This window comes from Mustela putorius, unplaced genomic scaffold (genome assembly GCF_011764305.1).
Source record: "Mustela putorius furo isolate JIRA1106 unplaced genomic scaffold, ASM1176430v1.1 tig00003845_pilon_pilon_pilon, whole genome shotgun sequence".
NCBI lineage: Eukaryota > Metazoa > Chordata > Mammalia > Carnivora > Mustelidae > Mustela > Mustela putorius.
Window position 1 is genome coordinate 11,725,155 of NW_025421998.1, and position 23,146 is coordinate 11,748,300.

General features: G+C 47.4%; 1 protein-coding gene across 1 annotated transcript in view; it reads right to left on the bottom strand.

Moving 5' to 3' along the window:
* ABCA13 (ATP binding cassette subfamily A member 13) overlaps window positions 1-23,146 on the bottom strand; it is a 320,465-nt gene that overhangs the window by 56,183 nt on the left and 241,136 nt on the right. The window contains exons 53-56 of the mRNA XM_045089507.1: window positions 17,963-18,119; window positions 13,352-13,605; window positions 8,086-8,278; window positions 5,762-5,871 (exon numbers count right to left, since the gene is read on the bottom strand). Coding sequence (XP_044945442.1) covers window positions 5,762-5,871; window positions 8,086-8,278; window positions 13,352-13,605; window positions 17,963-18,119 — 714 coding nt within the window. The remainder of the gene's footprint in view (window positions 1-5,761; window positions 5,872-8,085; window positions 8,279-13,351; window positions 13,606-17,962; window positions 18,120-23,146) is intronic.

The following is a 23,146-nucleotide window of genomic DNA, read 5'->3' on the forward strand; positions in this document are numbered from 1 at the left end:
ATAACTTACTCTGTGCGCATGTGTGTATATATGGAAAGGTTCTTGAAATGAAATTTTTTAAAATATTAAACCAAGAAACACAAGTTTTTGAATCTCAGAAATGCTCTTCCATCAAACTTTCTAAAAGATTAACGCAGAATTATATATGTCATTTAAAAGACAGTGACAGTAATAATACTTTTTACATTTTCAGGATCAAGATAGAGCTGTACAAAGAAGTATGTTTGTACACTTAATGATTTGATCATTTATTTAGGGGAAGAAGACTTTAAAAACCACTCAAATCAAGAAGTTAGAATCAGTTAGAAATTAAAAGTACTTAAAAAATATTATTTTTTGGCAAGTCTAAAATTATTGTATATATTTATTTTTTATTATGTCCCACACAATTTTTATTTATTTATTTATTTATTTGAGAGAGCTTGAGAAAGAGAGAGAGAGTGGAAGGGCAGGGGGCTGAGGGAAAAAGGAGAAAGGGTCCCAAGCTGACTCCCCGCTGAGCAGGGAGCCTGATGCGGGACTCGATCCCAGGACTCTGAGATCATGACCTGAGCCCAAGGCAGATGCTTAACTGACTGAGCCACCCAGGGGCACTGAAAGAGTTAAAATTATTAAATTAAGTAAATGGGTCTTTCACACAGTATAGTCAAAATTACAACAAAGATTAAAAATCAGAATAATTTAACAGGAGGGTTAGAAAATGAAAGTTTTCAACAACAAACTACTTTTGTTTAAGTAAACAAAAGGAGATGTACATCTGTGATAAAATTCAGTTTACTGCAGAAAGGTAGGAAGAGCTCAGTAATCAAAAATCTTTCCTTAATGACATAAATATGTCAAAAGAAAAAGAACTACAACGGGTTCATCTGTATGAGTGTTAAAATGATAAATTTAATGTTTGCCTTGAAGAACTTTAAATAAAATTGCAGAATAACACTAACAAGACACATACTATGCACATGGGTTTCAAACCACCACATTTAACAAAACAGAACTACTACTACTGGAGTGAACAATAGATACACTACCATTTCATAGTACTTTGAGAGCTCTTGGATAGTGCAAGGTTTGAGGAAGAATAAAAAGGTTTGCACAGAATAAAAATCTCAGTGCTTTCCAAATTAATCTATAAATGCAACATAAAATCAATTAAAATCTCAGTGGAAATTGCGGGCACAATGCTTTGCAAGTCTTTCTGTACACGCAAAAAATGATGACTAGATTTTATTTGCTTCATTCTTGTTATGTAATTAGTGTCTAGAAAAGAAAAACATCTCGAACATCTCCGGGCATCAGAAACAAGGAGGAAGGGAGACCAGGATCTCAAGCCACTGCCTGCTGGGTTTTGGCTCCAAGTTACATAAAGCATCTGGAGGTCTGGCCCCTGCAAGACTGAACACACTCGTAAGGGGGACGTAACGGGGACTGAACACACCTCTGTGTGATGACAAGGGACCAGAATCAGGTCCAGTGTGGTAACTGGGTCTACAGCACAGCCTCACTCCTCCTGAAAGAGGCTGAGAGAAGCGGGCTGGGAACTCGGGGTACAAGAAGGCTGCTCATCCTCCAGGCCTCTCAGCAGGTCAGCACCAGGCAAAGCCGTGCCGTGACTGGAAATGGGATGGTTTCCCTATGGCTGCAAGCAGGAACCCTAAAGTCTTCAACACAAGACCTGGTTCTGCACGGGAGAGTCAGAGAATCACAAGAAGGAACCACCCAGCTGACAGAAGGTGTCACACAGGAAAAGAGAGAGCAAACGGCAAACACACAAACACACTCCCTGTGAGTGTGGCCGAGTCCCAAGCCATGAGAAAATTGAAGAAAAAATGAAAACAAACAAACGAGATTAAATGTTTCTTGATGGAGACAGATTCATCTGGATGAATAAATCTAAAAAAAATATGCAAGGAATGTATAAGGAAAAGTCCAAAATGTGACTAAGTGATATTTTTTAGGGACACCTGGGTGTCTCAGTCGGTGAAGTGTCTGCCTTCGGCTCAGGTCATGATCTCAGGGTCCTGGGATCGAGCCCCGCATCAGGCTCCCTGCTCAGTAGGAAGCCTGCTTCTCCCTCCTCCTCTGCCCCTCCCCACTCATGGCCCACCCAAATAAATTCTAATAAATAAATACATAAAATCTTTTAAAAATAAATGAATGCTATTTTTTCAATGACCTAAATGTCTATATATACCACAGTCATGGAAAAGGCAAACAGAATTTCATCAAGACCTCAATTTCCTCAAATTATAGTATAAAAATGTGATGCAATCCCAAGAAAGATGTAAATATTGTGACATTTTTATAGAGAGTGGTAAAAGGATCCTAAAAGTAATACATCATAAAGGTGCACAAGAGTTCAAACAATACTGAAAATTAAGAACCCGGAGGACAGGCAGGCAATGTAGCCGCCTGGGAGGAAATGCGAAGCAGGAGAAACCAGAGCTGAGAGCCCAGCCTGTCCGAGGACTCACTATTACAGAAGTGCCTTTTGATGGACACAAAGACACCTTGGTGAGGAAGTGGCATTAAGCAAACTAGAACTCAGAACAGAAAAAATATCAAGGGGTGCCTGGGTGTTTCCATCAGCAGAGCTTCAGACTCTTGATTTCGGCTCAGGCCCTGATCTCAGGGTTGTGGGATAGAGCCCCACGCGGGGCTCAGTGCTGAGGTGAGCATGGAGTCTGCTTGAGATTCTCTCTCTCCCTCTACTCCTCCCCGCCCCCCCACTCTGTCTCTAAAAATAACAAAATAAATAAACACATATTTTAAAAAACATCAAATTCTATTTCTACCACATGGTGACTCTAACTATTAATTAAAGACAATTTTAAAGTTTTTGACCTCAGAAAGAGAAGAATTTGTTAAGATTCTAAGAATAAGAAATACAAAGGAAAAAAAAAAACACTAAATTGGCTTCGTCAAAACTGCAAACATCAACACATACAAACTTATAAAACAAAGTTAAAATTCAAGGTACCAAAGAAAGATAATTCTTAAAACACATAAAACATGCAAAAGATTAGTTTCCAGTTGGTAGGGATGCCAGTTGGTGCAGCCACTCTGGAAAACAGTTAGGATGTTCCTTAAACAGCTACAGAGATACCCTACCATCCAGCAATTGCACTATGAGGTATTTACCCAAAGGATACAGAAATACTGATCTGAAGGGGCACATGTACCTTAATGTTTACAGCAGCAATGTCCACAACAGCCAAACTATGTCTATCAAGTGGTGAATGGATAAAGATGGGGTGTGTGTATGTGCACACAGTGTAGATGTGTGATGTACACACACATGCACACACACACACACAGTGAAATGTGGCTCAGCCATCAGAAAAAATGAAATCTTGCCACTTCCAATGACAAGGATAGAACTAGAAGGTAATATATGAAGTGGAATAAGTCAGAGAAAATCAAAAATCATTTCACTCATATGGGGAAGTTAAGAGACAAAACATGTGAACATAGGGGAAGGAGAGGAGAACTAAACTAAGATGAAAACAGAGGGAGGCAACCCATAAGACACTCTTAAGCACGGAGAACAAACTGAGGGTTGCTGGAGGGAGGGGGTCACTGGGGATGGGTATTAAGGAGGGCACCTGTTGGGATGAGCACTGGGTGTTGCATGTAAGTGATGATCCCTAAATTCTACTCCTGAAACCAATATTACACTGCATGTTAACTGACTTGGATGTAAATGAAATTTTAAAAATAAAAATTTTAAAAATAATAAAAATTAAAATTAAAAAAAGATTCGTTTCTGGTTACAGGTATGAAAACTCTTACATTAAAGCAGAACAAAAAGACAGACAACCTTATAGAGAAAAGGGCAAAGGGCATGACAGGCAATTGGCAGGAAAGAAACCTACCAAACAAATAACTGTGGGAAAACACTCGAGTTCATGAATAATCAAGGAAGTGCAAACCAATTGAACAATGAGATTTCATGCCTGCCCGATTTGTAAAAAAGAAAAACAAGAACTATTATTGAAGGGGATTGGGAGATGCTTATGGAATAATATAAAGGAGGAATACCAAGTAAATGATCTTTATATGCTTGTCTGATTTTAACATGTGAATCTCTCCACATAAATACATTTAACCACCCATACTTCACGTAGGGATAATAGATAAAATTAGATATAGGGGCACCTGGGTGGCTCAGTCAGTTAAGCATCAGCCTTTGGCTCACGTCATGAGCCCTGGGTTCTGGGATCGAGTTCCTGGTCGGGCTCCTTGCTCAGTGGGGAGTCTTCTTCTCTCTCTGCTGCTCCCCCTGCTTCCACTCTCTCTCTCTCAAATAAATAAACTCTTTCCAAAAATAGATACATACACATAGAGATGAATGCATGTCTAAATTACACTAGCAGGAGACGTGTAAATGTTAACACTGTGCCTTAGGAGTCCAAGAAAACCTCCCAGTGCCAGGCACATCATAGAAGGACAAGAAGTATTTGTTGATGCAAAGAATTAGCCAATTCATGGGTGATTTTCATATTTTTGAACAACTTTTTTTTCAATTATTCTATTTAAACCCATATATACAAATCTCAGGTGCATGATTTCCAAGCGTGCTTAGGAGAGACTCTGCGACCCCAGCAGACAGACTGTGAAATCAACCAGGGTACTCAGACGGGAGCTGCTTATAGAAGGACCATCGGAGGACGTGGTTTTCCTTATATAAGTTGAGCAACAGACGTGTGAAATCTATTATAATCATTGTCAATTAGCAATCAATTTGCTGCAGTAGAAAAAAAAGATATATGCCAGGGGCCTTGTAATTGGTATGGAAGGGAAAAAGTGTGCAGAGATGGGGCCATGGAAACGTTTGTATTGGGACACATGTGACAGCATGTGAAGGGCTCGTCCGGAAAGAGCCCTAAGCTTGCAAGTGGACATTTTAATTAGTGTGATCAGGACAAGTTGGCTCCTCGGGCAAATTCAGAGCAAGAATCAAGCAGCCCATCCTGCCTCCAGAGAGGCTTAGAACCAGGAATCTCCTTCTTAAGAGAGACGAGAACTTCTAACGGTCCAGACCAGGCAGAGATAGAGAAGTGGGCCTTTTATCTGACTGGACGATCTCGCCTCTGATGGCGCCCACCCCTGGGGACAGTCCCCAAGTCACAATGCAGTTAAGAAGGAATCAGAGGATGCTTGGAGGTAAAACTCTCTCTGGGGGGTTGCCCATAGAGCCCCCATGGGACCCAGTGGCCTCGGGCAGCCTGTGGCGTGCGCAACACCCAGCATCTTGCATGGTCTTTGCAGCAGGGAAAATACATGTCTTCCCTGCTCCCCCAGATGCCACCATCTCGATTCTCATGTGGATACTCACTCTGACCCAAGGCTGTCAACCACCTGAAAGAGGGGTCTGGGTGGCCAACGAGAGAATCAATGCCACTCCCTGGGGCCAATGTCCCATAGGTAGGGGTGTCTGAAGCTGGATCTGTTGGTGAAACAAGAATGGCCACCCTCTGGCCATTTCCCACTCACCCACATCAGCAGCCAGACACCTCAAGCCCACGGGGGGGGTCACCAAAGAGGTCAGCCCTGCCTGCTTTCTGCAGACATGTCCTTGACCCTGTGGCCAGATGTGGGCAACTTATCTCATTGGCCCCGGAAGTTCCTCCCTATCTGAGGAGAGGCTCCTGGCAGCTAACCGGAGGGTAAATCTTGAGAGAAGTGTGTCTCAGACTCCTGGCACAGGACTGAGGGGATGAGGGCTGTCCCTAGGCAGCAAGAGCAACTGTCTTGGATTTACCCTGTGGCAGTCCTGGCGACAGCATGTCCTGAGGTCGGAGGGGCGTCCCCGTTCAGCATCTTGAATGTGGTGCTCTTCCCGGCCCCATTGGGCCCCAGGAGCCCAAAGCACTACATAGAGAAAAGACACAGGTGAGGAACAGCTAAATCACCACAGACAGCTTTGACTTCCAGATGGCTCGGACCCCACATTTCCGGCTTCTTCTACTCGTAGACCTTCAAATGCACACGACTGCACAAAGCACTTTGCAGAAGACCGTGGGATCTGAGCAAGGTGACCGTATCGACAATCGCCCAGGAAGAGTGAATCTGCGTAAGGAGCACTGCAGAGGGTCACGGGTTAGTGCCTGCCCCCAGGATAGTGCTGAGATTAACCGTCCCTGCGGGGTCGTTCCAACAAGGTCCTGACTGTGTCCCTGTGTGGAGGACGAGTTTTTGAAACTCACTTCATTGTACTCATTATCCCCTGAAATACATCCAGGGGCACGGTTAGGGAGCTCAGTCAGTTAAACGTCTGGATCTTGGTTTCGGCTCAGGTCCTGATCTCGAGTTGTGAGAGTGAGTCCTCAATCAGACTCCACGCTCAGTGCAGAGTCTGCTTACGATTCTCTCTCTCTTTCTCTAACTTCCCCCACCCCGCACTCACTCTCTCTCTCTCCAATAAATAAGCAAATAAAATCTTCAAAACATAAAGTATGTTAAAATATCCTCCTCCGCACCCCCAAGTCAGACTCTAGGCTGCTCCGACAGGAGTTAAGAAGAGAATTATCAGTTCTAAACTCTGACATCAGCATCAAGACAGCATTGGGCGGGGGGGCGGGAGGGGTTGGTTCAATGTTGTCTTATATCCCATGGGACAAATGGCTTTCTTGCCATCTTTTCTAGACCTAGGCTTTATCTCTCAGTATGTCCATAGCTACAGGTTCTGTGGCAGAGCCTGAGTCTGTGTGGTTCTTAAAATCTCCTCGAAGACCTCCGTTTTCAGCTGGCTTTCTGTCGACTGACCTCAGGTGACTTCCCTGCCCCTTGAATCTCAGGAAAGTGCCTATTCTGGCTTTCCTGGCACTGGCCCTCCCTAGAAACCACAGGGCCCTATTTGGGATCTCTGGATGAGAGGTGCTTCCTTGAATTCCCACCTGCTTTCATAGCCATGCTTCCCCCTGAACTCCACTGATCCCTCCCACCATCTCACGCATGGACCCAGCTGCCATTTCCGGACAGATGGCTCCAAGGCAGTACCACCCACGTGATTTGGGGCAGCACACATGAGGGTACCTAACATGCTATGTGATCATGGCCTTCCCTTTCAGATCCCTGGAGCAACTCCTTTATGAAGCATTCCAAGGTTTCCTCTTACTCTTCAGCTTAAAAGTACCCCAACAGGTAGCAGCAAAACTAAAAAATGATTTTTGAAGTGGAAGTAAAACAAATAGTTCAGTATGATGTCGAAGGTTGCAGAGTTAGTCTTTGGGTTGAGTGGCCAACAGTAGCTGCCAAAACACCCTCCTTAGCATACTGTCCTTGTCAGCCACAAACCACAGGACAGACAGCACATGAGGATACTCCTGGATCAACTTGGATGGGTCCCCAGGCTTCTCTTGCCCTCAGAATTCTCCTCTCTGAAACACCTGCTCTCTGCCACAGCACAGCATGCTTGGCCATCCCATAAGCCGGTAACCTGCCTCGAGGTTCTCAGGAGCTGGGCACAACAGCAATGCAAGGAACCTCTTATTTTTCACAGTTAATTAATGGTAATCACTTTCAGAGTTGATTTCTCTTGAGGCAATTAAGCACAAATCAGGAACAATTTGCATGGCTTCCATCAGTTCTGATTAAACATTTCTATAAGAATTGATGCCATATTCCCCCCCCCCCCAAAAAAAATTCTAAACTCTGGCTTTGGTGCCAGTGCTCTTTTCCTCCCCAGGGAGCATTTTACTAGATGGGCTTAACTGGCCAGTTAAAAAGTGTGGATGTCCAAGTAAGAGTTAGAAGAGGTTCCCTAAATTAATTGGATTGATAAAATATTTCCCTCAATAAAATGTCATCCCATAGCCCAAGCAATGACTAAAACTCTTCAAACGCATGAAATATTGAAAACTGTGAAATGATAAACTCCCATCCATCAGTCAAAGTTTTCCCCACGGGAGGAGTCAATAGACTCTCTACTCAGATTCTGTGTCTAGTGATTTTTGCAGAAACGTCAGAAATCGGAAAGCTCTTGGCTCTAATCGCAGATACTGTGAGCCTACCACAAGCAGGTGCACAGTTAGAGATACACGGGTTCGTAACAGAGAGGATCACAAACAGAAGGTCCTTCCTTACCTCTCCTCTCTGTATGCCCAAGCTAATATCTCGCACAGCAGTGGTCCTCTTGAAGAAGCTTCCGTAGCTTTTACTAAGGTTGTATAGCACAAGAAGGTCTTCACTGGTTCTTCCTTTCAACACTCTTATTTGCTCTTTTTCCACGTCTATGTCCTTGGAAGATGTGACTGTGCCTTGAATGGCAGACGGACCCCTGGAAAGATGAAGTCAGAGTTAATTCACAACTGCGACCTGGAAGGGGAAGAGTCAAGACAGACAGAAAGTTCAGAGACTCGTTGAAACAGACGTGGGTGGCTTTGAGCCACACTGTCAGCTCTGGTCTACACACCCTACTTCTGCCACTGTGATTAATCATGAGCGAGAGTCCAGGGTGCCTGGGTAGGTCAGTTGGTGAAGCAGATGACTCTTGATTTGAGTTCGGGTCATGCTCTTGTGGTTGTGAGTTTGAGCCCTGTGTCAGGTTCTGTGTTCAGGGCAGGGTCTGCTTCAGATTTTCTCTCTCCTTCTCCCTTGGATTTGTACTTTCTCTCGCAAATAAATAAATAATATATTTAAGAAAAAAATAACAAGCAAAGGACCACATTCATCCCCAAATGTGAAGGGAAAGACAGCAAAAGGGCGCCTGGGTGGCTCAGTAGGTTAAAGCCTCTGGCTTCAGCTCAGGTCATGATCTCAGGGTCCTGGGATCAAGTCCCGCATCCAGCTCTCGGCTCGGTGGGGAAGCCTGCTTCCCCTCTCTCTCTGCCTGTCTCTCTGTCTACTTGAGATCTCTCTCTCTCTCTCTGTCAAATAAATAAATAAAATCTTTTAAAAAAATAAAAAATAAAAAATTTTTTAAAAAGACACTGAAGTGGACAGATGCCCAACTAGAGGTACTTTTCAATTTTATAAATAATAAAATCTGTCAGAGTTCTATGTGAGGTAGAAAAAGAATGTATCACAAGATTAACTGTAACAAACATTATGGTTACATAGAACACATTGGATTGTATAGCAAGTACTTTGCACAACACGGTGCATGAGAGACTTAGTAAGTGTTTGCCAGGTGAATACCAATTTAATTTTCGATTCAAATTTATTTGCTCTAAATCTGAGCAGCTCCCTTTTTAATCTTCATTATGATTTTCAACCTAGCACATTTTGACCTTAAAGCAATTTCAATTCCCCCCTTAAGCTGTAACATACCACCATTTTAATCATTAAATGGGTACAGACCACTGAGTTAAGGCTGTACCAAAATCAACTTCCTGGTTTTGCCCAGGTGATCTTGTCGTGTAATATGCAACCAAATTATCATGGTATCCTTGGGAGAAGCTGAGGGAAGGCTGCACAGGGACTCTGTATGAATTCTGCAATTTCTTATGAGTCTTAAACTATTTTGAAATCAAAGGGCATTTAAAATAAAATATCCACTGTTGGCTCCCAGAGTCCTAGGTCCTCTCCCTGTGTTGTTTGTTTTTTCTGTGCCTAAAATCATCTTTGAACAAATACAAAATCTACTGAACACACAACCTAGGAGACAAGAGAATACAGCTAGCTACTTGGAAGTATGTATTACCTGGAACCATTCACACAACATTCAAAAGCATGAGAAACACATCACTGGAGATAAAAACAAGATCTGTGGGAAATTACAGAAGTCGGTACTCCAAGATCATTATATCAGCATGAGAGTGCTCTGTCATATTTATATTCTGTATTGGGAACAAGGATTATACGGTGGATTGGAATTGTGTAACCTAGGCCAAATGTGAACTTCATGTATTGTATAGAAAGATTGATTGATTGATTTATGTGGGGGGAGGGGAAGCAGGAGAAGGAGAGAGAGTCTCAAGCAGATGTCCCGCTGAGCTCAGAGCCCAACATGGGGCTCGATCCCATGACCCCGAGATCACGACCTGAGCCGAAACCAAGAGTTGGCCGCTAAACTGACTGAGCCATCAAGGCGCCTCTGAACTTAATGTAGTTTAGTGAATAAAACAGAATGGCTTTTAATGTGTTTTAAAAAAAAAAAAAAGAAAAGAAAACAAGAACAGTGGTTATGTCCAGAGTGGCTAATGGAACGGGCCGCGAAGGCAGTGACGTGTTTGCTCTCCCTTCAGTTTGTGAAAAGTCATCCAAATTCGCACTTTTCAGCGTGGTGGTCTCTTACCCCTTTTCTGGCTGCAGGCGTGTCCCTGGACCCTTCTGCTGGCCTGGCCTTCCGCTGTCCTTTTCTGACTTAAAGAGTGGAGAGTCCTTCTTCCTCCCTGTCTCCGAGACCCATGCCCAAGTCCCCCCTTCAGCAGCTCTGACCCTGTCCTCACTGGGAGCACCTGGGGAGCTTTACGGGTCCCCCCTCAGGCTCATCCCCAGAGTTTCTGATCTCAGGGTTCCAGGTGGGGAGGAGGCAGGAAAGTGTATCTGTTTACAGTGAGTATGGGACAGTGGCCCCAGGTCGCTTCTCGCTGGCCACCTCACAGCCCAACACACAGGGCTCCGAAATGCGCCACTGCACCCCCTTCCAGCTGACTAGCACAAAACCAGCCTCTCCATGACAGAGGAAGGAGACGCCCAGGCTCCAGAGAGTCCAAATGCCCAGCAGCAGCAGAGAAGTTCTCCCGGGCCACCTGCCTGCTCGCACCTGGCAGCACCTTGGACGCACAAGGTCAGGTGAGCTCCAGACTGGAGAGAAGAGGGGGAAACGGTCCCAAATGCCCCCGGGCTGCCTGGTATTCAGCCAGGGCTCAGGTTCTCATGGAGATGTGGCTTCTCAGCAGACAACCAAAGGCCAGCAGCGGACGCAGTTCAGGACCTCAGCAAGCCCAGCAGACAGCCAGGAGGAGGTGGCTGCACCTGCTCATGGACACTGCTGGCCCAGGTCGGGGTGGGGGATGGTGGGGGAACGGGGGGCGACAGACACTAACTCTCCCAGGTGCTGGGGGCGGCGTCTTCCCATCCACGCACGATTCAACACCAGTGCACGGTACTCCACATGCAACGGAGCGGATGGTCAGGCACAACAGAGTGACACATGAACACTAGAAAGCCACACTGGAGCAGAGAGAGAAAGGCCACGACAGGAAGGCTGAGAAGGCATGGGGGGGGGGCCCTGGGAGGTGGGGAGCAGCACGAGGTGGGTGCTGGAGGGCAGGAGATCAGTCCCGCCAGAGGCCCCGATTGAGCAGACCACCAGAAGCAAATGTCACCCTTGGGGGTCGAGGGGGTGGTCATGGAGAGCTTCACAGGGCATCACATGCCCGACTCAAGGGGGCCTGGCTAAGAACCTTGGGGTTTCTTGTTTAGGCAATGATTAGTCACGTGGTCAGACGTGGACTTTATTTTTTTCTTTTTTAAGATTTTCTGTTTATTTGAGAGAGAGAGAGAAAGAGCACAAACAGGGGGAGCAACCGAGGGAGAAGGAGAAGCAGGCTCCCTACTGAACAGGGAGCCCAACGCGGGACTCGATCCCAACACCCCAGGACCACGACCTGAGCCGAAGGCAGACGGTTCACCTACAGAGCCCCCCAGAGACCCCCAGATGAGGACTTAAAAAAACAAATTAATTTAGCGAGGTGGTCGCTGTATGGTCCCCAGTAAGGAGGCGGCAGGCAGCAAGCGTCCCAATCAGATCACCCGCACCTCCATGCAAGCCTCCTCGCTGACAAGTAACAATAAATATTAATGACCCCCTGTGGAGAGCAAAGGCATTACTCTAAAATACCATAGAACGCAGGCTCTGCCAAGTAAGAAAGGGAGTTTGCTCTTTCAAAAAGAAGTCCTCTGATGGTCCTGGCGAGAACGGGGCACCCTGAAATCCACCCAAGGTGGTTCTATGGTTTAGGTTTCAAAACAGATTAAACTCATGAGGGGCAATCACGGAACCAATTATGCTTGAAAGGCACTCAGAATTCTCTTCCACGTTCATTCAGACACTGGAAATCTGGGGCCGGAGAGATCAGGGCCAATTCAAGAGAGCTTTGGGATGGATAGTCAAGGCAGCTCGCGGCTCTAGCAGATTGAAAGGAATTCTGCAGGAAGCATGTCGTGAAATGACGGACGGAAACAATTCTACAAAGACATCGCCACCAAATAGTCACAATGTGGCCACAGTCCTTAACAGCTTCTCCAATGACACGGTCCTAATTAGTAATTTCTTCATGAAGGGTCCGTCTCAGAGATGAATTTAGAGACACATGCGGCTCTTGGAAAGACCAAAGCAACGGATGGGGGCCTGGTGGGTCACAGGAAAACACACACACTGTGAGGGGACACAGCAAAACACATTTCCTCCCTGTGTGTCTGTCCTGACATTACGTGACAATGCTCGAGACACCTGCACAAAGTCGCCTTAAATCCCACTTAGGATGACAGAGATTGTGTGTATGTGTGTGTGTGTGTGTGTAGATGGGCCACATTATGGACCTACAAATATATACACAGTAACATAAACATAAATAATATATATATATATGTTATATGCAATTATGTACTTATATGTGAGATATATATAAATGTTAATATTAACTAAAAATACATATGTGTGTATATATATATATATACACACACACACACACATCTCCCTGTGCTACTTGAAGTTCATCACCGAACAAAGAGAACACAGCATTAATGACAACAGACAGGATCTGGCAAAGGGCAAGTTCTTATCAGTGCTGACCTTCCGTCCATTCCTGATGTTACAAGTTTAAGTCATTTAGCCATAAAAATAAATTATGTGAGGGGCGCCTGGGTGGCTCTGTCGGTTAAGCATAGGCCCTCAGCTCAGGTAATGATCCCGGAGTCTTGGGATCAAGTCCCACATCGGGGTCCCTGCTTCGCGGGGAGGCTGCTTCTCTCTCTGCCCCTCACTCTGCTCATGCTCTCTCTCTCAAATAAATAACTAAAATCTTCAAAAAATTAATTAATTAATTAATTAATTAATTAGCTTTGTTATGGTATCAACTAAACTTGCCCTAGATGCTACAATCAAAGTAAGAGGGGATTTAATCACAGGGGAAAATTAATAATTAGAGCAATTATATCACAGGTCAACACTTCATCTTTTTTGATATTCTCCTTCACAGAGTGGGTGACTCATGTCAATAAAAAAAGGAAAAAAGAAAGGAAAGAGAAACAAAAGCAACATAGAATCAAGATCATCACTCATCCGCATGGCATATCACACAGATCAGACACATTTGTTGTCTTGTGCTCTCTGGGACGGAGCTTTCTCTCCTTCTTTGTGGAGCAGCTGGTGCCCTCCTAGGCTGAGCCCTGCAGGACATACCGTGGCCGCTGCAGAAGGTCCCAGTGCAGCACAATCCTCAGGAGGAGAAGCACCGTGCCTTGCGAGGCCAACTGTACGAAGATCCAGCCCAGGAAGTTCATCTCAAAGGGGCTCACGTAGGAGTCAATGCCGAAGTTGTGGGTCAGGTCGTATTTGATCTGATTGTAACAGAGTTCTATGAGTCCCTGCCCCAGGCAGAACTGAGGGAAAATGGTGAAGACCCACTTGAGGACGTCATAGATGTTCTGTAAATTCTGTACAGTGAGAGAAAGGGGAAATAAATCAACCTGAAATCTCTCTCCCCTGCTGTCCCCCCGTCACAGCCACTCAGTGACAGGCACAGATGGCCATCAAACCTAAGAGGATCGGTGTCAAGACTCAGGTCTGGTGGTTTTGCCTTCTGGGTGATGGACGTGCTTGGGAGCCCTCATCTGCTTCTTCCTTCTGAGTTCGGCTATTGGCCGGGCATGCCTATCCCGAGCCTGTCCCACAGCTGTGCTGTGCTTTGGAGACGCATAACTAGTGCTCCTCCCAGGCTCACACATGGAGGGGAATTCTGTCTCCTGATGCATCACACCCAAAGCCTCTCCTGCACCTGATTCAGGTGAGACCTCGGTAAAGACTTTCAAGTTGAAGCTAGGATAAGGCAAGACTTCTGGGGCTGTTGGAATGGACTGCATGTATTTTCCTGCAAGAAGGACACGCGTTTGGGGTAGTGCGTAATGAAATGTTATGGACTGAATGTTTATGGCTCCCAGATTCACAGGTGCAGCCCTGACCCCCAGTGCGATGGTATTCGGAGGTGGGACCTTAGGGAGATGATTGAGGTCAGGAAAACAGAGCCCCCACCATGGGATCAATGCCCTCCTGGGAAGAGTTAGAGACACAAGAGCTTGCCCTCTCTGCTGCTTGGAGATGACTTGGAAGTCATCTCCAAGCCAGGAAGCAGGTCCTACGGAGGAGCTGATTCTACAGGCACCTTGAGATCTCAGATGCACAGCATCAGCTTGTCAGGCCCCCCAGCCTGTGGCAGGTGTTACAACAGCCCAGGTAAGACATACAGGGAACATCCCAAGTCACGGGCCGAAGAGTGTTCAAACAAGCAGACAGTACTGGGAGCTGTCACTGAGAGCAGGTAAATACCATGGAAGGTGCCTAGTATGAAATTAGCATATAGTAAATGTTGAATGTATGTAGCTGTCTCCGTGAAACATGTTACAATCGAGTGTTATGACAAGGACAAGGACGAATAAGGGAGCAGATGGAAAGAGCATGCACAGAAAATAAACATATACAAGACAGCCTGCATATGTTTGGGCAATATCATTTTTAATTTAAATGTATATAAAAATTCAACATCTCCCATAGAATTTGCTTTTTTTTTTTTTTTAACCATCTGGTGTTTTAGGAATGTTCGCTTTATTTTACAAGGAGATGAGAATTGTTCCCATGTTAATCATCATCTGCCAGAACTTTCTGGAAAGTATCATGTGTTTGTACCTTGATGGAGCGTCACTGCATTTTACTCCCCCAATAAACATGCAGAGTGTTGAGAGGTGAACCCAGCGACCATGCAAGAAACAGCCTCAAGCAGCTGATAAATGTGTTCAGGTTACTTAGTGGTAGGACAGGGACACAACCCTGATCTTTCTGGCCCAAGGAATAAAATCCCTCCACCCAGGAACACAGCCTGTGAAGAAAATTCATGGCAAAGGGGTCCTTTGAGCTGACTTTTAGACAGGGTGTAGCTAAGCGTGGAACCGCAGCTGCTTGGCAAGTCCATAGAAATATCAAGAATTAGCCTCAGGGCGCCCAGGGGCTCAGTCAGTTAAATGTCTGCCTTCGGCTCAGGTCCTGGGATGGAGCCCTGCATTGGGTTCCCTGCTCAGCGGGGAGCCTGCTTGTCCCTCTTCCTCTACCTTTCCCCCTGCTGGTGCTCTCTCTCACTCACTCTCTGTCAAATAAATAAATAAAATTTTTTAAAAAATAATGAGACTCACTGTTTTACAGTCATTCTCTCTCTGTTCCAAAAAGTTCATCTGAAGAGTAGTATTTATAAGGAGCAAAGGCATCATGAGGAATACATTATAAAACATGACACGGGATGTGCCATATCACAAATACTAAGGAAAAATTCACAAAATCATCGATTATATATTTCATCCTAGACAACGTCCAGTTTTCCCTTATGATGCAAAGGGACAGCTTGACTTGTGTAAATGCAGTCTTAAATAACATGATGTGGGAGCAACAAAGATTCAACAAAGGGGCATGAATTGTTCTATTATGGCTGATTGTCTTTGGTATACAGACACGGAGAAAACACGTACGCTTCCTTTGATTCTTCCCTTAGCTCTTCTCCTGTCTACCATCTTTAAGGATTGCAACCAGTCTTAGAGGGGCTTATCAATCCCAGCTTTTACAAAACTGTGCCCATCCCTGAGTCAAATAATGTGCCACGTGACAGCAGCTTCTCTCCCTGGTTATAACGTAGCAACAGTAGAACAGGACAGCTTCCGACTCAGGAGCTGGGACCTAAGGAACAGACATAATCATGACGAGGACTTTAAATCTGCCTTAAGGGAATCACAGCTGTCCCTACTGCAATGAGAACAGAGCCGTCCACGACACCTGAACACAAAGGTAGCATACGACAGGACGTGACTGCACAAATTCAGGAAATAACACTCCATAAGTGTCCAATCTAGGATAACTGCGAACTGATGAAGGGTGCAAAAAAAGAAATTACTGGAACTATGAGCTACTGCCCTCCGGACATTCCTCTACCCAGCCACGCCCCACCCCACCCCTGCCAACCAGGAGATCCTCACCGGTGGGAAACGAAGGTGTTCGAGATGGCGGGTTAGAACCCAAAATGCATTTTCTATAGACGTTAGCTTAAAAAATTGTGATTTGGTAAAAATTAAATTGCCCTGATGAACAGCACAGTTTGGACACACAATGGTTAACCCTGGTCTCCTGGCTCACGTAGCTGATCTGAGAACCTAGTCACCCTTGACTGATTCTATAAGAATATATTTATCGGTCCACAGCTTACACTGAAGATCTGAAATTACCCATTGCGACACTGGGTTTCTTCAGCAAACACCACCAAAATAAAGGGCAAAGGAAAAGAGAGACCTTAGCAAATGATAAAATGTCTCTTTTTATTTGTGAACAACTAAGCCTGACCCTTTTTGTAACCGGACGCGGACGTCAGAGCTGGACTGTCATGGCACAGAGCCTCCGGGCTGGTCTCCTCTCCTGGTCCCATTGATTCCTCCTTTTGCTCTTGTCCTGTGATCCTGTACCCTCGAGCTTTGTCTTTCGCACTGGAGGGAGTGTCCATCTGCCCTAGTCTGCCCCCTCTTCTCAGCTTAGGTCACGGGGACACCCTGCGTGACCCATGCCCTCTCGGGGATCCGTGGGGCTGGGAGGGAACACTTGCGCAGTCTCGGCTACCTCCGTGTCCTCCTCAAGCGAACGCCCCGTAACTGTATCGGGGTTTCCTACTTATCAGCCAGACACGTTAACACAGACTAGTGACAACACTAGCTCTGCAAAAATCACCAGAACAGATTTCTTCCTTCCCTGAATGCATAATGAATATTTCCGTACTTAATGCCTCCATGCCAATGTGGGCCACGACCCCCCAAAAACAGTATGAGCCATGCTGGAGAGTGGACGGTCTGCACAAGCCCAGGGCAGAGCAAGAGAGCCTGCCCCATGAGCAGGCATCCACCCATCCCCGACTCACCTGTGACAGGCCAGGAGCACCGCCTCCGGAACCGGGAGGGCCGGCCCTTTCTCAGGCCACCTTCTCCACCCGTGAGTCAATCAAACACCAGGACGACAGAGGGACTGGGGTTCAGGCAGACAGCAGGGAGTCAGGAGGGACAGTGGTCTGAGCTGAGAGCAGAGAGCAGGGATGAAAAGGACAGAAAGCAGAGGACAGAGGGCAACGCAAAACTCCAACGTCTGTCCCCAGAGGTAGCGCAGGGGAGGCTGAGGAGGGTAAAACAGACAAGACCCAGGGGGGCTTCAGGGGGAGGAGGGAGGAGGGAGGTGGGAGGAGCACGGCAGGGACACAGCTGTATCCGGCTTGACAGAGATGCCTGCGGGGGGGTCGCCTCCCAAAAGTGACTCGCCAGTGTGAACACCCGTTGGAGACAGGGTTCCTGGAGAGGGGTTCCCTCACCCTCCCCGGGGGAGAGGGAGCCCCTTCTCGGGGCAGCCCTCTGCTGCGACACTCTGAACGTAGCAGATCTGGGTATGTTCCAGGGGTCGGAGAGCGTGCTCGGCCCCAGCAGCCAATCCCACCCTGCAGCACAGGATCCCAGACAGAGGGATCGGACCCTTACTCCTGTGACACCTGGACACCCATCTGTCCTTCCGACCGTGGATCAGGAACCCATTAACAAACAAGGAGGTCTGAGCTCAGCTCTCAGAACAGTCCCAGTGTTTGCGTGCCTCAGGGGTGGCTTCTCTATCTGGGGGCTAGAGACCATGGACAGCGGCTCATTCCCCTTTACCTCCAGCTGGAGGAGCAGCAGAAAGGGCACGAGGCAGCACTCCCCGCTGCCCTGAGAGTGGTGGCTGGAGCCCACTGACCTGAGCCTTGGAGACGATGGCCAGCAGCCGGGGCATGGTGGTCATCAGCATGGTGCAGAGCCCGAAGATGAAGTTCAGGGACACGTAGGAGATGAAAGCCACGTCCGAACTGGGGAAGATCCGGGACATCAGATACATCCACGGGAGGGTTGCATATCTACAGAGTAAAGGGAAGAGTCACGTTTGTCTTCCTGTCATGTGTCTTGGGACAAGGACGGAAGCACAGATGAGTCTCGTTGGCTGGGTCCTCTTCCCTCCCACAGGGAACAGAATCCCACTTTTATAACAAATCCCACAGTGTTTCCTGAAAACAGAGTACTTTTGGGGAGCTCCAGGGAGCCCTGGGGACCAAGGCAGCAGCCCTGGAGAGGGTCAACTGCCAGGCCACAGGGTACCTGCCCCTGGAGCTCTGTGAGCTGGAGGAAGTCGTGGACGTCCCCACCGCCCCTCCCCCAAGGGTCAAGCCTGGCTCTGGCTTCTTTGCTTCTTTGCTTCTTTGCACAGAGTTCCTAGGTGTAGAAGGAGAATCCAAAGCTGTCAAGAAGGGAAATCAGCAGAGCTCTGTAGAAAAAGTAGGCATGAAGTGCTCCTGGGTGGCTCAGTCGGTTAAGCGTCCACCTCTTGACTCAGGCTCAGGTCATGACCTCAGGGTCATGGGATGGAGCCCTGGGTCAGGTTCTGCTCTCAGCATGGAGTCTGCTTGAGATTCCTTCTGTCCTTCCTCCATGCTTGCTTTCTCTCTCTCTCAAATAAATAAATTTAAAAAAAAAAAAAAGAAAAGAAAAGGAAAAAAGAAGGCTTGGAGGTAAAACTGGAAAGCTTCCTTCTCAGTGTCCTCTCCATGTTGGGCACTGTGCTGTGGGACTCCACGATGAGACTGTGTCCTCCTCCCTCTCCAGCAGCCTGGGAGACAGGTGTGTGGTCCCATGATACAGATGGGGAAGGGGTCACAAAGTCAGGAGACCCAGATGGAGGCTCTGCCACTGACAGCAGGTGAAGCTGACCACGGGATTCATTTGCGTGTGGCTGCAAAGCTGGGGAGAAAGGGGTCTGACATTCAAGGCAGCCCATACCCATGTCTGATGGCACTAGGTTCTAAGAAACACACCCGCACATCTCTCTTCCTCCATACCCTGGAGCTGAGCTGCATCCCTGGCTCACCTCCCACGATGTCTGTCACAGAAGCACGCGCCCCGTTCAAGGGCACAGGTCTGGGAGTCATGGCTCCAAGAATCAGCGGACAAGTCACTCACTGTAAACCGCAGCCTTTGTCCCACGTCCTCATGTGCAGCTTGGAGGCAGACGTGCTACTGCGTTCCTAGCATGACTCGGCAGCTGCACCTGAAATCCCTCAGCATCTCCTGAAAGCCCGGGTTCCCTTCTGTGTTCGCTGGTTCCACAACGTACGGGACTCCAAGCGGTGGGACACGGGCCTGGCCCTCGAGGTGGGCTGCTATCTTCCTCTAGTTCCTTCTTCTATCTGAACCCGTGGCATCAGAATGAGTCCTTGGGTCAAAGGATTCATCCTCAGAGTTCCAAAAACACCGTACGTAGAACTATCACACATAAAATCATACGCTGTTTTGGAGACTCGCCTCAACAAAAATCTGCCTGGTCACGTGAGCACGATGGAAATTATTTTAGAGCATACAAAGTTGAGGGGAGAGCTTGGAAGCAATTATTCTTAAATACCCACTGTACCAAAGAATCTAATTGTCATTAAATAATTAAATCAATTACCCAAGAGGTAGGTCATGACTCCTTGGTGCTTTGAAAGGTCCAGCCCGCACCTGAAGAAAAGCCCTGCAGGGAGAAATCAGACCCCACACCTTTACTGTCCCTTCTGGGGCAGAAGTCCAGTGCGTCCTCTCTCACGCACCTGCCAGGACAACCGGCTGAAGCAACAGCATTCCAAGTGGTCCTTGAAACAGAAATGTAAATGCCAGCAGTCTGTGAGAAAGGGCTTGGGGCAGCTATCCCTGCCATGAAACGCCCTCTCAGAATGACCCCAAAATCTCAACACCACCGATCCTAACTCTATCTTCTGGAGCAGCCTGTGACCAGTCACTTTTCTTTCCATAGGACAGCTCTTGAGTTGGCTGACAGTAAACACCACGGTCCTCTTAGGTCTCCAGCACAAAAGACCAGGTGTCCCTTGCTTCCGTACAGGACACAGTGTCCAACAAAGTCTCTCGCTTAAACCTCACGATGGGGGGCTCAGGTGTTTGGGAGTAAGGACACCTGACCAGGCGTGTGATGCAGTGAGGTGGGCACCAAGCACAGAGGGATGTTGACTCACAGTCAGGAGGGCCATCCAGGAACGGGGCAGCTCCCTGTCCCACTCGGAAGCCCCATCCCCCGTTGGAACGAGAGGGACCCACCAAAGAAGACCCGTCCAGCCCCACTGCACTCTGTTCACGGTTGGTGTTTTGTTACTCAGTAGGGAGAGCTCCCACGCAAGGTCCTGTTGCTGAGACGCTGGACCAGGGGATCGGAGCGTCACGTCTTTAAGCAAAGGAGGAATCAGCAACAGGGCCACAGACTGACCAGACCTGCCACCAGCCACACCTGCCGCATCAGGGGACAGTCTTCGCGCGCGGTTCTCTGATAGCTGTGCAGCCGTTTTTTGTTTTTTTGGTTTTTGTTCTTTTTTCCTATATATTCATTAGTCACCTTTCAAATACTTGGTTCAAATCAACATATTAACAGCTCCACGATCCCTACCTTTTTTTTAAGTAACAAGTTAAATGGGGCAGGGGTGGCGGGGGGCACTTGGGTGGCTTAGTCCAGTCAGCGTCCGACTTTTAGTTTCAGCTCAGGTCCTGATCTCAGGGTCCTAGGATTGAGTCCCACATTGGGCTCCACGTTCAGCAGGGAACCTGCTTCTTTCTTTGCCCCTCCCCCGGCTCATGCTCTCTCCCATTCTCTCTCTTTCTCAAATACATAAAATCTTTAAAAAAGAAAAAAAAAAGTATGCTCCTAGGGCATAATTTATCTTTTAGTGATATCTACAGTGGTTTCTAACACTCTCTACTTTCATTAAAATGCAATGTAATATTTACTTACTTACTGGCTAGTGGCACCCTGTTCACCATCCTTCCAGAATTTGTGTGGGTTTCCTCCTTTTGAAAGCTGGCCCCTCCCCCCGTGAGTGAATTTTCTAGGACCTGGATCAGGACTCTGCAGCCTAGCCCTTACAAGCCTTAAGCACCAAATAATCCCTGCTTCAATGATTACAGATGCTAGCTTCTCTTTTCTTTCTGACATTCCTTTCCCCTTTTTGATGCTAATTCTCCTCACTTTCTAGCTAAAATATCAAGTTTTCTTGGCTAGAGAGAGCAGGAATATTCAGAAGAAAAAAAAAAAAAGACAATTGTCACTGGGGCATTTTTTTTCTATCATCTCTTTCAGACTCTACGCCCTTGTCCAAACCCTAATTTCTTTGGATTCCAAATCCCATTTAATTGCAAGTCCCTTTTCATGCCTGTAACGTCTTCAGGTTGCAGGGCACTCTGGGGGCTGCCTTCCCGAGACTGTCCTCGGGGTCCCTGCACCTCCCTCCTTGGGGATGGAGGGGTCAGCAGATGTACCTGCCTCCCTGGGCACAGGGGACAGCAATGGCCATGCAGTGTCGGGTGCGAGGCAGGGCCCAGTGAGGGGAGAACCACCGTGTCAATGGGAACAACACGTGGTCCCTGGGCTGTGGCTCTGTGATTCCAGCCGGCCACCCTGGGGCCCTTCTTCACTGGGACACTGTGGCACCATCCGCTGTTTTCAGACCCCTCAGTCCATCTGACAGAAGGATTCTTGCCTGGAGATAAAACCTCAGGCTGGCCCAGGCTGTCAGTCAAGGGATCTGTGAATCTCCCGCTTTCTTCGGAACACGCCATGGCCGCACACGTGGCTTCACCCGGACTCCCAAAGGTGTTCACGAGCCAAACAACCTTCAGGACAAAACACGTCTCCTCCTCAAAACACGTCTTATCCATTAGATTTTGTCTGCTCTGTTCCGTCAGACTCAAAGAGCTGTGCTTTCATGAGTTCACGGATGGGGCACAGCGAGTCTGTTCAACAACACCATCAGCAGTAGTGGTTCAACGCCACCCGCTCAGCTGGATTCACGCACGGAAACCAGACCGTTTCCTGAGAAGCAGGAACCCATGCACGCGGCCCTTTATACCCGGGAAACTAAATTTCCAACTGAGCACGATAGACTGGTGCAAACACAAGCATTCATAGCTTCAGACATAATATCCTCTGCACAGCAGCACAGCTCTCGTAGCAACAATGTGGCCGAGAGTCATTAAACGGGACCTGTCACCACGCACTGTGAGGTTTGTACGAACTACCAAACTGAACAGAGCTGAAACTCCACACAGAACACGGTGGGGTGTGGAGGGGGTCATGACTCTTCCCAAGGCCACAGAGTTTGTGAATGGCCATATCACGGTTCCCACAAAGGTCTGTCTGTCCTGTCTGTCTATCCCCCTCCACCCAGCCATCAGCCATCTAATAATAACACATGCGCCTTCGTATTAAATCCTGTTCCCTAGTTAAATGTTTGGGTTCACTGACATCACCGGGAGCTGCGTAAAAATCATTTAACTTGTCCCCTTTGGCCTCAATAAAGCAAAATGTGGGTTTTCAAAAATTATCCACCTCGCATTATAATAAATAAGTAGTTCATTATCTTCTCTCCTCCTGGCAAGTCTCTCTCCCATGCTCAGCCTAGATAGAGACATATTTTTGATACTAAGTGTATACAATTGGGGACCACTGGCAATGAGCCTGCTCAGTGTGTTTGAAAATGAGAAGTGTGCACAGCGACTTCTCAGCCTTTGCTGTTTTTTCCCCGGAGAAAAGCGACAGCAGCAACCATACGGCAGCCTTCTGGACCACCACGGTCACAGGAGAGCAGAGACACGCCAGACAAAGGACTCTCTTCTGAAAGGCAATTTTGGAGCTAACGGGATTGCATGTTTGAGCTCCAGATGAAGCCCTTGTGAGGACAGCCCAGAACCTGCTTGTCCTCACCCGCGCCCGGGGTGGAGCGGGGTGGGGAGGGGTTGATTCCTCGAGGCACCAGCCCGCACCACCTCCGTCCCCACCCCACCGCCCACCCTCCTAGGCGGGGCGCTCTCCGCAGCACGGCTCTCGCACAAGCAACATAATTGCTTGCAGAGA